This window comes from Columba livia, chromosome 18, assembly GCF_036013475.1.
Source record: "Columba livia isolate bColLiv1 breed racing homer chromosome 18, bColLiv1.pat.W.v2, whole genome shotgun sequence".
Classification (NCBI taxonomy): domain Eukaryota; kingdom Metazoa; phylum Chordata; class Aves; order Columbiformes; family Columbidae; genus Columba; species Columba livia.
The window spans coordinates 10,818,678-10,831,242 of NC_088619.1; the positions used below are offsets into that span (position 1 = coordinate 10,818,678).

General features: G+C 44.6%; 1 protein-coding gene across 8 annotated transcripts in view; it reads left to right on the forward strand.

The window, feature by feature from the left end:
• The first annotated feature begins 4,036 nt into the window (after nt 1-4,036).
• Nucleotides 4,037-12,565, forward strand: part of HELZ (helicase with zinc finger) — a 72,499-nt gene continuing 63,970 nt past the window's right edge. For 2 of the 8 annotated variants that reach the window (XM_065034959.1, XM_065034958.1), the window contains exon 1: nt 4,037-4,174. In XM_065034959.1, coding sequence (XP_064891031.1) covers nt 4,168-4,174 — 7 coding nt within the window. In that variant the 5' untranslated portion in view covers nt 4,037-4,167. The remainder of the gene's footprint in view (nt 4,175-12,565) is intronic. The other 6 variants (XM_065034961.1, XM_065034960.1, XM_065034963.1 and 3 more) reach the window with 4 other exon arrangements.

Genomic DNA, 12,565 nt, shown 5'->3' on the forward strand with positions numbered 1-12,565 from the left:
AGAGCCCAAGGCCAACTCCCTGCCTGCCTGTCCTCCGCGGGAGATGCTGTTGTGTTGAGTGCTAGAATAATCCCTCAGGGTTTCCCTCTTCATTGCGAGGTTAAAAGAGGAGTTTTAAAAGAAAATTGTAGAATTATTAGGCTGTATGGTAAGCCCAAGGGAGTGGAAAAGAATCTATTCATTTAGCCTGGAGTTAGTTAGTTTGGGTTTTTGTTTGTTTGTTTGTTTCTTTTTAGCTGACGACTATTAATGGCAATGAAAGGAGTCTATCTTGAGTCTCTCTGGAACAGGTTGCCCCATTCAGGTTGCTAGGCAAAAAGACAAGCTGTAAACCTCTGGTGCTAGCTAACCTCAAAGAATGCAGATACATGTCAGATAGAACTCCTCCATGGGCAATTTAAAGGTCAACATAAAGGCATTCTGAAAAAATGCTCTGAGACTGAAGATCTTTGATCTTGACAGTGTGGGATCAAACCACCACAACAATCTGAACTTTGTAGTTCTACCTCCTCAATGTACCCTCAACATCCCCTTATTGCTGCTTGCTTCTCAACACTCTCATTTTGGGGATCAAAGGAAAAAGGAATTAGTTTGAATATTACTTGCTCTAGAAATCGTATGTGCTTGAAGAGTCCATGTTGAAGAAACATTGTCCTTGGATAATTATGGAGTAATATGAAAGTTGAGATAATCTGTTCACTAGAGGACTCTGGAGGAATTCCAGGGGAATTTTCATGCTGGAAAATCAAGTTACTCATCAGCCTAATAATCAAACATTAATGGCTGCCTAGAAACAGTTTGCTTTATTGTTTAGTAAGACCAAGAATGACTTGCTATCTAACCTCAGCTCTACCGCTGACTAGGTTGTGGCAGAGGGTAAACCACTTGTGTTAGTCCCCATCATTGCTGCTTCTGAGCGAGTTCAAAAATTTATACAGGTCCAGTGTGTTAAGGCAATAAAACCATCACTGCTATTACTGCAATCAGTCTGGAACTTCTGTTGAGAAAGGCTCCTGGTGTTTCGTTTCTTGGAGGTGAAAACTCCTCAGGATTCCTGCTGGGATGTTGGGCTGCAGGGTCAGGGAGGCAACTTGGTGCTGAACATTGAATGCTTATTACTTTGACACATCAATTGTAATGTTTTCTCCCATATTCTGAAGTTAGGTATCATGAGTGGAGCTGATTGACAACTGTGCTTTCCGTATTGGAATTCAAGAAATGCCATTTCCCAGAAACAGCAGTGAAGTTTATCACAGAACAGAAACTGATTTTCCCATATAAACAAAAGTCTGAGCAGAAAGGAAATAAAAAAAGCAGTAGTGTAAGTTTTAAATAATTAAACTAGTTTCGTTTTGAAAACATAGAAGCCAGGCTCTAGCTGTGATTCCAAGCGCACAGCTCGCGAGTGCGCCAGCACTCCAGGGCTTTTTGGCTCCCAGCTCCACGAGCCCCGAAGCGAGTGAGGGTTCCAGAGTTCCCAGCTCTTCAGAATCTCTGCCCCACCTTGCGGAGCTCTGCTCAGATCTTGGCTGTGTGGCGGGGAGCCCAGCAGCCCGCAGCGGCCCAGGTTCTCAAACTCCTGCTTTTTGGCAAGGAATCTGGATTTTCTAAGGACCTGGGCACGGCTCCTGGCTTCTCAGAACAGTCATAACGCAGAATCCTGACTGCAGGGTGGGGAGACGGGCAGTGGGACGGTGTTAGCGCCTTCTGTGCAGGGTTTCCTTGCAGTTACAGTCCCTGGAAGGCTGGGCTTTCTAAACTTCCAGCAGGAAATAACAATTTTCACATCTGAAAGGTTTGGAAATCTTATAAAAATAGAATTGAATTTGGTACGGCTACATTTGAGTTTTTGCTTGTTTTGCTTTTTGTTTTAATCTTACCATTGTAACGAGTCCCTAGAAATATCACTATTAGGCTTGCGAGGATCTGAGTCCTGTCAAGTCTGATATTGAGCGGAGATTAATTTTGTTCCTATCTCATGCCTCCCTGTCGTGCCTTTGGCATTTCTCACACGTGCAACATACACTGTCGGTTTTTCTTCTGCTCCCAGACTCCGTGTGACCGGCTGCTCCTGGTCTCCTAGGGCAGAAGGAACAGCGTATGTGCTGCAGCCAGCACAAGCCCCGCATTCCGCAGCAGAAGCCCAACACCGCGAGCTCTCCTCTTGTCGTGAAATCCCATCAGTGAGCACAGCACACGGCGATCCCAGGAACTGGAGCGATTCTGAACAAGCCAGCCAGTAGTCAGCACGTCACACATCTGCTCTGTGCCCAGCACATGCTGAGGGACGACCTGGCTTGTCAACCCAGCCTGTGGAGCTGGGAATGATGGGCTTGGAAGCCAAAATAGCAGCTGCCACTGGGGTAATACACATGAAGGAGACAGACAGAGACATCTCTTGGAGTCCCTCCCAAACTAGCAGCTAATATCATAAGCTTATTTCCTTAAATTATCCTTTAATACTGTATTGAAACATATCAATAAAGCTGCAGGAAGTCTCTTCCCCTGTAGTGATTTTCCACTTAAAAAAAAATATATATATAATTTATTTTCAAGAAAACCTTCCTCGCATTTTCTAACAGAAAAAAAACGATCAGTAATGCAAAAAGTCACTAAGAACCAAACACAACCAGAATAAAAGGACTCGTTCCACTGCAACAACCTGGACTGCACGAGACACAAAGTTAGATCCTCAAAATGGTTTTGCCTTTATCTGATTCAGATGTTCCTTGCACGGTGCCCATGGAAAACACCTTTAGGAGTTACAGTGAGTGCTTCAGCTCCCTGGGATGAGGTTGATGGCCCAGGGAAACCTCCCCAGGAGCCTTTGTCCTCCTGAAACAACACCTGGTTGGGGCTGGGACAACCCTCTGGCAAGGCGCAGAAACAGTTAACCACCCTCCCAACCCTACTTATAAAGTTGAATTTAAAAGTGCACTGATTTAAGTCTGAGGCTGCAAATGCAAAGGATTTCTTTAAATTTATTTCCTTCTGCATTTACATTTTTGCAAGGAGCTCTCCCTTTATAAATGCATCGCTGATGAATATTGAAAATATTCTTGGGCGCAAGTATCTTCTTGCAGTGGCAATGCATCAGAGGCTTGGCTGGTGGTTATTCTTCAAAGAGTTAGGAGGCGTTACGTGTAAATTTAAATATAAATGTATTTAGGAAAATCCAATACTAAAATGATCTGGATCTTCTAATTATTTTAATTAAAGTAGAAGGAAAAGGTTGTTTTTTAAAAAAAAACCCTGTTAAAATTTTTATTAAGATCCTGAAGTAAGCTGCCTTCCCTTGGTTTCTTGACCACCATGGCCAATACATGGCGAGGGGCACCCGAGCCGGGAACGCCTTGAGAGAGCCGTTCTGCAGACCAGAATTGATCGCCAAACCTGTAGAGAACGCAGCTAACCAGGAGGATCGCTCCGTGGAAATAAAACTGTTACCCAAAGCCATTTCTGGGATTCCAGGGCGGCCAGAAGCGCGTCACCAGCCGCCCCTTGGCACAAACGGGTGGGTTTAAAGCGCCATGTGCAGCACCAGGCTTGTTCCATCATCCGGCCGCCGCCTTTGGGTCTCTGCAAGTTTCTTTAAGGGCGATAACTATTTTTTTTCCTAAAAAGCCAAAAAAACGTCAACAACCGAAAAAGAAAACCAAACAAAAAACCCAACCAAACCACAAGAGGAGAATAACCGCGAGGAAAACCCCAACTTCTCCAGCACGGGTGGACTTCGTCCCTTCCCTCCGCGGGCGCGCAGCTCATACCGCCTCACGGGGACGATCCGCAGCGCTCCGGAAGGGCCCTCGGCCTTGGCAGGAAAGGGCTGGGGGCGAGAAAAAGAGAGAAAAAGGAAAAAAGTGGGAAAAAAACCACCCCAAACAAACACGAAAACAACGAAGAAAAACGGGGTTGCCGGTTGCCAGCGCGGCCGCGCCGCCTCCAGCCGTTGCGTGAGGGAAGAGCTGCGGTCCCCGCAGGGCCGCGGAACGGGCCGCGGAACGGGCCGCGGGTGCCCGTGCGGTCCCGGCGCGGGTCCCTGCCCGGTCCCCGTCCCGCCCTCGGCCGCCCCGCGCTGGCCGCCGGGCCGCAGGAGGGCGGGGGAGGGCTTTCCCACAATGCTTTGTGGGGACGTTGACAAGTGGATCCAAGATGGCGTAGAAAGTAATGACAGGTAAGTCAGGACTTCCCCATTCGCCCCCCGCGGGGGCCGGGGGCGGCCGGGCCCGGTCGGAGAGAGCTCCGGGAGGCCCCGGGAGATCCTCGGTGCCCCGCAACGGGCCGAGCGGCCGAGCGAGGGCTGGCGGCCGGGCCGGAGGCTGAGCGGTGCTGGCTGGAGAGGGCCCTGTGTCTGCGGAGGGGCCTGCAGCGGCAGCCGCTCGGGGGCTGTTTACGGGCGGGCTCGGCCGGAGCCCCGGGAGCCACCGCGCTCTCCCGGGGACCCGCGGCCGCCGGCGGGCGGGTCGGCGCGGCCCTGAGCCCGGCGCAGCGGGAGCGGGCGGAGGGGCCGGGCTGGAGAGCCGGGGGTGCTCGCACAGCCCGGGCTCCCCCGGTCCGGGCTGCTCGGGCAGGGAGGGCGGCGGGGGATGCGGAGGGGCGGGGGGCAGCTTTGCTTTTGTAGCGGGCGGGGCGGGAGGGGACGGCCAGCGACAGCCAGGAAATAACAATAATAAAATAGAAGTTTAAAAAAAAAAAAAGGTTTAGGTAGGGTTTGTTGAAGGATGGAAAAATAAATTGAAAGAATTCAACAGCTGTTGTGAAATGAGCCCTCAGAGCAATGCAGGCTTGGCAGATAAGCTTATATTTTTGTTTTCTGCAGGAATGGCTTTGTCAGGGCCCAGTGGCTACAAGTTGGGAGGTCTGAGATCACCTTTGATACAACACGACTGTTGTGAAACTGAAAATAGGAGAGTTTGTGCTGCAGGTTGTGATAGAGTCCTCCCAACAGACACTGCACCTATTGATATTTTGGGGGCAAATGCCCAAGGAAGGAAAGCATATACGTTACCCCTCCTGGAGGGGGACACGGCCTCTTATTAGTCTCCAAATGGGTGAAGTTGTTTGGCTTCAACGCATTGTTAGTCACACTGTTGTTTGATTATAGCAACATGCTTAAACGTATCATTGATGGAAATCAAGAAATAACTGCAGGGAGACGGTTGTGAGGTTGCTTTCCAATTAGTGACAAAATGAGTAAGAGATAATAAGGTAATAGGATTTTTGCATTATCGGGTACAGTGAGCTTGAGATGAAGTTTAAAACAGACATATTTTGCTTTTCGTTGGAGAAATAAAATAATTCAGTTGTAAGACACAAAAATGTCATAAAAATTATTATTGAGTGCATCAGGACTAGTCTTGTTGGGATGGTTTGAATTGTTGGGGTCTTCTAATGTTATCTGTAATAAATAGTGTAATTGAAGCAAGGCAAAGGATAAAATATCCCCCCTGCTCCCCATTTATTTTAAGAAAAGACACATTCCTTTGTAAAAATGAAAAAAAAACAGATTCAAGGATGTTTGTCAAGTTTGCATTATTTTCCAAGACTGATGGGTAGAACGAGGAGATCTTAAAATAACGTGTTTGAAATTCCATTGTTTCCATCCTTTTGAGTCATCGCAGGTTGCGAACGAGGACTCGGGGGTTTTTAAAGGGCAAAGCTGGTTGGGCTGGGACAGGAGGGGGTGCTGGGCCCGGCGGGTCCGATGGAGGGAAGAGCTCATTCTGACCCTGCCTCGAAATTTGGGTGAGGGGAGAGGGTACAAGCGACCACGACGCTCCCTGCCCCTCCTCGGATGCAAACCGAGGGATTCGCCATGAGATGAATCAGACTTTAGTAGGCTCAGCTTTTACAGCGTATAAATTGCGAGCGGTGAAAGCCGAGTTAAGCTTTTTTGTTGAACTTTAATTAGCCGAGCAGTTTTTCTTCATTGGTAAGTGAAGGAACATTTTATGTGTTATTACTGATAAAATTGAGTTCTCTGTAATTCGTTAGGAAAGCAGAAATTGCTTTCCCTCCCCCCCCAGCTGCAATCACATTTCTGTTATCGCTCCTCACCCCTGTGAATTTTTTGACTCATGGAATGTACAGAGTATTTGCCTTTTTAAGCGAGCCAGAGGAACTTTTCTATGAAAGAAGCTCATGAAAGTGATGGCTCTAGGACTTGAAGGATCGTACAAGCTGGTGGTGTGGCTTTCTTTGTTTGGGTTTTCTTGGGGAGTGTTTTTGTTTCTCCCCAGCAGACTAAAAGGCAAAGGGAGATGTGGAAGCAGCACCTTCATTTGTAATTTGTCCCAGTTCTGCTTCTTGGTCTGTCCTGGAGGATCCTTTTCCTTTGTGAAGTCTCATTGATTTCAGAGGAGTTGCTCCTGGGCTTTGGGGTCTGTGTTAGTAGATCTGGGTGCAGGAGAAGGGCTGTGGTTTGGGGAGAAGTTCTGCTCAAAGGTTGGATTCATGGGGAAATTCCCATCCTGAAAAATGCAAGTGACAGTGTCTAGAAAGCTGGACCGGGTAATGTTTCCAAGTGGAAGGGGCACAGGCCTGATGCTTGAGAGACCTGGAAGCCGGATGCAAATCACTTTACCCAGTTACGCTTCCTTTTGAAGGAATTTAAAATTGCAATAGTGAATCTTTCCAACTTGTGAAGAGTCTTGACGCCTATGGATGAAAGAGGCTGTATTATTACTAATGTTTTCCAACTCTGTTAATTTACTAGTCTGATGAAATATTTTCTCCAACATTGGCAATTATTTTCGTTACTAACATCCCCTTTGCAATTATAGCTGGATATTCTTTCTGACTTCCAGTGTGCTGTTTTATTTGTTGTTTACTCCCATCTTCCATTTGTTACTGCACTCTATTCTGGGTGTTTTCATTTTAGTAATGGCAGAAGCAATTGCAAGAGCGATTCAGCTTATTAGTTGAAAGCCCTTGAATGTGTTTCACCTCGCTGGCGTTCCCTCCTGAGGTCGGTGGTACCTATAGGTCTGGTAGCAGCATCATTTAGATGCTGTATACACACTGGAGAACTAGGGAAAGCCGTGGGAGAGGGAGGAGGAAGGATGGTGTAATTCTGCTCTAGCAAATTTGGTTCTCCTGGTCTCCCCTCTTGCTCACCTATCGTTGCTGTTTAATAATTTCTCACTTCTTTTGTGGAGGTCCTGAGGCAAGATCCTGTTATCACTGCGTGATATACGTATTTTTCCTCTTTAAGTGGAAGTACTGTGGGTTGGATTATCAGAACAAACAAGACCTTCCTTTTTTTGTTCTTGTTTGTCCTGCTATTTCTTCTGTGGCTTTTGGCAGCAGTCAGCACTTGTGTTTATGTATATCAATGACACATTTAAAGGCGTCATACTTGTATGTTTGATTTCTTAGTCCCTTTGGTAGACTTGTGTGATTGTCATTCTTCTCCCAGCAAGGAAGAAAAGAGAGTATTGAAAGACAGGCTGCTGTTTCAGAACTTTGCACACAGCATTGGTATAGAATAAAAAAGCTGAAGGAATGCTTGGTCTTCTGGAGGTTTTGACTGGGAAAGCAAACACTTGTATTTATTTTGGGAGGAGGAAGAAAATAACTAAACTTTATAGATAGTGAAATTAGGAGTCTGCAAGGTCAGACAGTTCCACAGAAGCAGCCAGCTTGTGATTTCATTATGGGGCTATTGATATGTAACTCAGGTTCCTTATTCAAAACCTGTCTTGCTTACTGAGCTTTCATCTTCTCTTCGCATAACTGTTTACAACATGAGGCTTCAAGCAGAAACAATCACTCATGTCTGAGAAACACAGAAAAGTGAGTATCACTGTAGGACAAGAAGTGCTTAGGGATTTAAGGAGGGAGGTTGCAATTAGCCAAGGGTGAGAATTAGTTTTTTGGTGGCATTTCCATTGCACTGCTAGTTGAGGGTAAAGGATACTTACTGTGGCTATAACAGAAAATACAAACATTTCTCTACAATTTTATATGCAAATTCATTATAATAAATCTAATAGAAATGCACTTGTTATTTACCCAGTGTTTTCTTAGAGTCCTCTGACACGCCAAGTTGCAGACTTAGGACAGGAAAGCCAGATAAGAAATTGTGGGTTTCAATCTTTTTCCTCCTTAAATGTAACTTTACTACACTGAGAGGTGCCATTTCGTGACTAAAAAGTTTGAGTGGTTGCTATCGCTCCATCCTACTTCTGAATGTACATACTACCACATTTTCTCAGTGGCACGGAGTCTTCGCCAGATGCTGGAAGCCTTGTACTTCAGCAGGAAGGTAATTTAGCATTAACAACAGCAGACTATAGCGCTTTTCTGAGGAGCAGGAGGTTCACAGTGCTGCTGAGTCAACAGCAAGAGTTTTTGCGAGTTATGTTATGCAAAGAGATGTTTTGGAGATCTTACTCTAAACTGTGATGCGACTTGTTTCTGTTGGTCTCGGGAAGTACCACTCGCATGAAGAACGATGTGACCGAGATGGGTGTTGTTAAACTTTGCCTTATGTGTGGTCTGGGGAAATACATGTCGTGATCTCTCCTGTTCGTAGGTAGTAGGAAAGCTCATGGTTCTTGGAGCTGTAATGACTAAACATTGGGAGAAAAAGATGAGTAGAGTTATGTTGGGTACGAAATTTCGATTGTTGGAGCGGCAGGAAGCGAAGGGTGGAAATGTGAGCAGCGTCTGGACTCGTCTGAGCTGGTTTTCCAGTCTTTGAATTTCACAGAGGTGGTGTTTTTTTTCATAGTTACATATAGCAAAAATACTGCATTCATCAAAACGCTAAAAATTATGCCGCTTCAATGTGCTGAGAAGGTCTTTGAGAGCCCTTCTGACCCCATGGCGAAAGGGAAATATGTCAGACAACAAGAGCTGGTTTTGAGAATCTCGGTTGCTAATAATGTGGCGCGAGTAGTTAATTTGCTGGAAAATATTTAATGGTTCAACAAACCAAGAAAGTAGCAAATCTGTGTGGACATAATAAATAGAGAATGCCGCGAATGAAAAGCATAGTGGTTTTGGCAGCGTATAAAATAATACTTATTCCTTATATATCTTCTCACTTCTCACGCCGGGTTGTACCCGAATGCTGTGGGTGTTTTTATTGAAGTGATGGTTTTGATTATAGCTGTTGTGCTAATGGCTTTGAGGTAACTGTTCTCTGGCCGTATCTCAAGACACTCACACGTTTGGAATGGTGGCCGACGTTTATTTGGTCGTTCGACCTGACCCACAGGACTTGGCTGCGGTTGTGGTTGTGTTTGTTTGGCCGGGCTGCACGCCGCTCTTTTTTCTTCCGAAATTTTGTGAGAATGATGCCATTAGCCACAGCAGGATCGTTACTCATTCCTGCTGATGTCTGTTCTTTGAGTGGGGTTTCAGATACGTGACTGAATCTCTAATGATCGTTTCAAAAGGAATGAGTAGGGTGAATGCCATTGGGAACCCTGTGTTTTATTTTGGGTATTGCCCATAGGGTTTGCTGGGCAAGGAGAACTTACGAATCCATATTCTGTTCTCTGGAGAGGTCTAAAAATTGGCCCTGTTGATAGTAACATGTTTCCGCATTCGAGGAGAGCAAACAGGGATGTTCAAAAGCATCATCCAGGTGCAGAAGCCTTAACTTCATTCAAATACAGAGTTAGAAAACAACTCCCCAAACCAGACTTAGCTATATTATGCCAACCTATTTGACGCACAGTCTCGTAACAAATGAGTTTCAAAGGTTATTTACAATAAAGATAGCATTTTTTGGTGGTGGAGGTTAGTTATTGCTTTGAACTTTCGAAGCAGCACACAAAAATATCATATACGGTTACATAATAGGAATGGTTTTGGGAAAGATGTGTTTGGAGGATCTGTGGGTGGCATGATTGTGTTATTAAATCTTATGGTAGGACCCTTTTGTGCTAAGCACTGTATAAATGCATAACAAAAACTCCGTCACAGAATTATTCACTTCTGTAATAAATGTAAGTTCATTATAATGCTGCAGTGAAGGCTGAGGAACATTGAAAGAAAATTCTGCTGGTTTGTGTCATAACTTTCTGGCTCGTTTCTGTGCTCACTTTCCGAACTGTGCACTGGAACTGTGCAATACAACTGATACTCAGCATGAAGATTTTTGACTTTGCCTCTTGAATGGGTTGAGAGTGATTCATATTTTGCATCTTAAACAGAAAATGAAATGAACCTGGGCTTTTTTTCTTGTTCTGTACAAGTGGAAAGTCATGGTATTTACCTGTAGTGTCTGCGTTTGTGCTGGTGATCAAAGCCTGTTCCGCAGTGGCTCTCTGGCCGTGGGGCTGTGCTGTTTGCAGTGCCAGAGTGGAGAAGGGTCTGGGATGAGAACGACAGTTTGGCATTTGAGGGACGACGGTTTCCAGCATCGCTGCAATAATCCCGTTAACAAGAGGAAATGTGGATTGAACCACTGAGCTTTGGAGCTGCTTAACTGCTGGGGAGGAAAAAGAGTTTGCGTGAGGTTTTCCAAAAGGCGATATGTTGGGATAAATAATCTCCTAATTTAAAAAACATTCTTCTTGCTGAAATCCAAATGTGGCTGTGTTAGAGGAGGCTGCGAATGGAGCACGAGACACTGATTAGGTCGGTAAACTTTGGCAAATGAACTGTGGTCAAGTGCTCTCCGAAGGCCAAGCTGCTGCACGAGAAGCAGCTTCAGTGAGCATTGTGCAAAACTCTGTGACATATGTTTCTGCATTTAAACTTCTGAAATACATTTATAGATATCCTGCTGTTTGTTTTGTGTTGAAACGATGCTTGGGAATCCTCTTTGACTCCCCTTTGCATTCCTTGGGAACACCGTTTGTACTTGCTTGGCATTTTGAAAATGAAGTGACGGATGTTTAGTCACATATACACGGATGTACCTATGGATGATAAAGCAGACATTTCTCAAAAAAAGACTTTTGGCAATATCTTATGACTCAGTGAGGAAAAATTTTGGTAATTGCATGACAGTGGAAGTCCTTAAGATTAATGGTGTTCACTTCTTTTTAGTCAAAATTATTACTAAACATTATATTGTGAAATGTGTGGACAGACTCATGTTATTCAAGCGCTTAGAAGAAAGGTTCTGCCACAGGGTAGTTTTAAAAGTTGTGAATTATGATGTTTAAAATAGCTTTTAGAATAGGAACATTGTGTTCTTCTGGAAACCATGTTTGAGTTTGGGACTCGCAGGTCGGTGCCGCTCCATGGAGAGCCGGCTGGGCCTGTCGGGCTGATTTTCCCCTTTGTTTTCCTCTGGCAAATTTCATTAAGAGAAGAAAAGATTAGATTACTTTTCTAATGCATTTTTTTTTTCGAGTAAGTAATCGGTGATGTTGTTATGGGGATAAAACAGTAGCCATGGGGCAATATTTCAATTAAAATGCCCTCATCTTGGGTAAGTGTGAGAAACTCTCCTCTCAAACAACAGTAAGAACAAATAGGTACTTGGAATACAAACTGCTGCTGTTAACCAGTTATTATGAAAGATTGTTGTCATGAAGGTTTTCTATGAAAGAGCCAAAAGAACTTTAGGTGGGGCAGAAGCACCACCTATTATTATGTTACCCGGTGGTTACTATGACATACTCCTCATTTCAGTTGGTTATTACTTGCCGGATTTTAATTATTCGGGTTGAAGTTTCCCATGGTAGGTGTCTGTCCCAGGCTGGTTCTTGGGCTGCAGTGGACGGGGAGTCACGATCTGCCACCACAGTTCAGGCTTTGCTGGAAATTGGGCAAAAACCCCTATTCTTAGGTTCACAATGAAGTAGGAAAAAGAAATCTTATGTCCTATATATAGAATAAATGTGTAGATGGCTGAACAAGGCAACTGAGATTGGAAAACAGTGTTAGAAAGAAATAGAAGGGAGGCTCCGCTGTGTGGATACATATATAATTTATTTTATAATGCTAATACAGTTGTTTGTTGGAATACAGTTTCACTATTTGCATAAATTAGAAAGTGTTTAAGGAATAGGGAATAGCGCAAAGGAAAAAGAAAGAGGCAAATGATACTTAAGCCCTGTCTTCGTTTTCTGTGTTTGTAACGAACACTCCCATGTTGTGATGTGGAGAAATGCTGAATACTCGTACGTCACTCTGCTTTGATCATCTAAAGGGCTGCACAGTTCAGGGCAGAGCATAATGGGGAAAATAACTTCGTTGTCTCAGCCTGAACATCAGAAGTTTACAGAAACTTTTGGCTTTAATGTGTTTTATTGCCTTAGTTCTTTGTAAAACGGGAATAATGTCAGAAGGATAAAGATATTTTCTTAATGCTTGTGAAGTGCTGGTTCACAGCATTTGTAAGCATTATTGAGAAGTTAGTGACAACATTATAATGCAGTCTTGAGAGCTGGATTTGCATGCAGTAATTAAAGCCTTGGGCCCTGTGCTGGAGAGTTTAACTCGATGTTCGTTAAGCGAGCGGTGTTGGCTCTGCCCGCTCGTTCCGCCGGGAAACCCTTGGGAAACGTGGGATGGGACTCATACAGCCACAGGTACTTTTGTCATTATTTGAGTATTGAACTTTACAACCTAGTATTTGTACTGTCATTTTAACGAA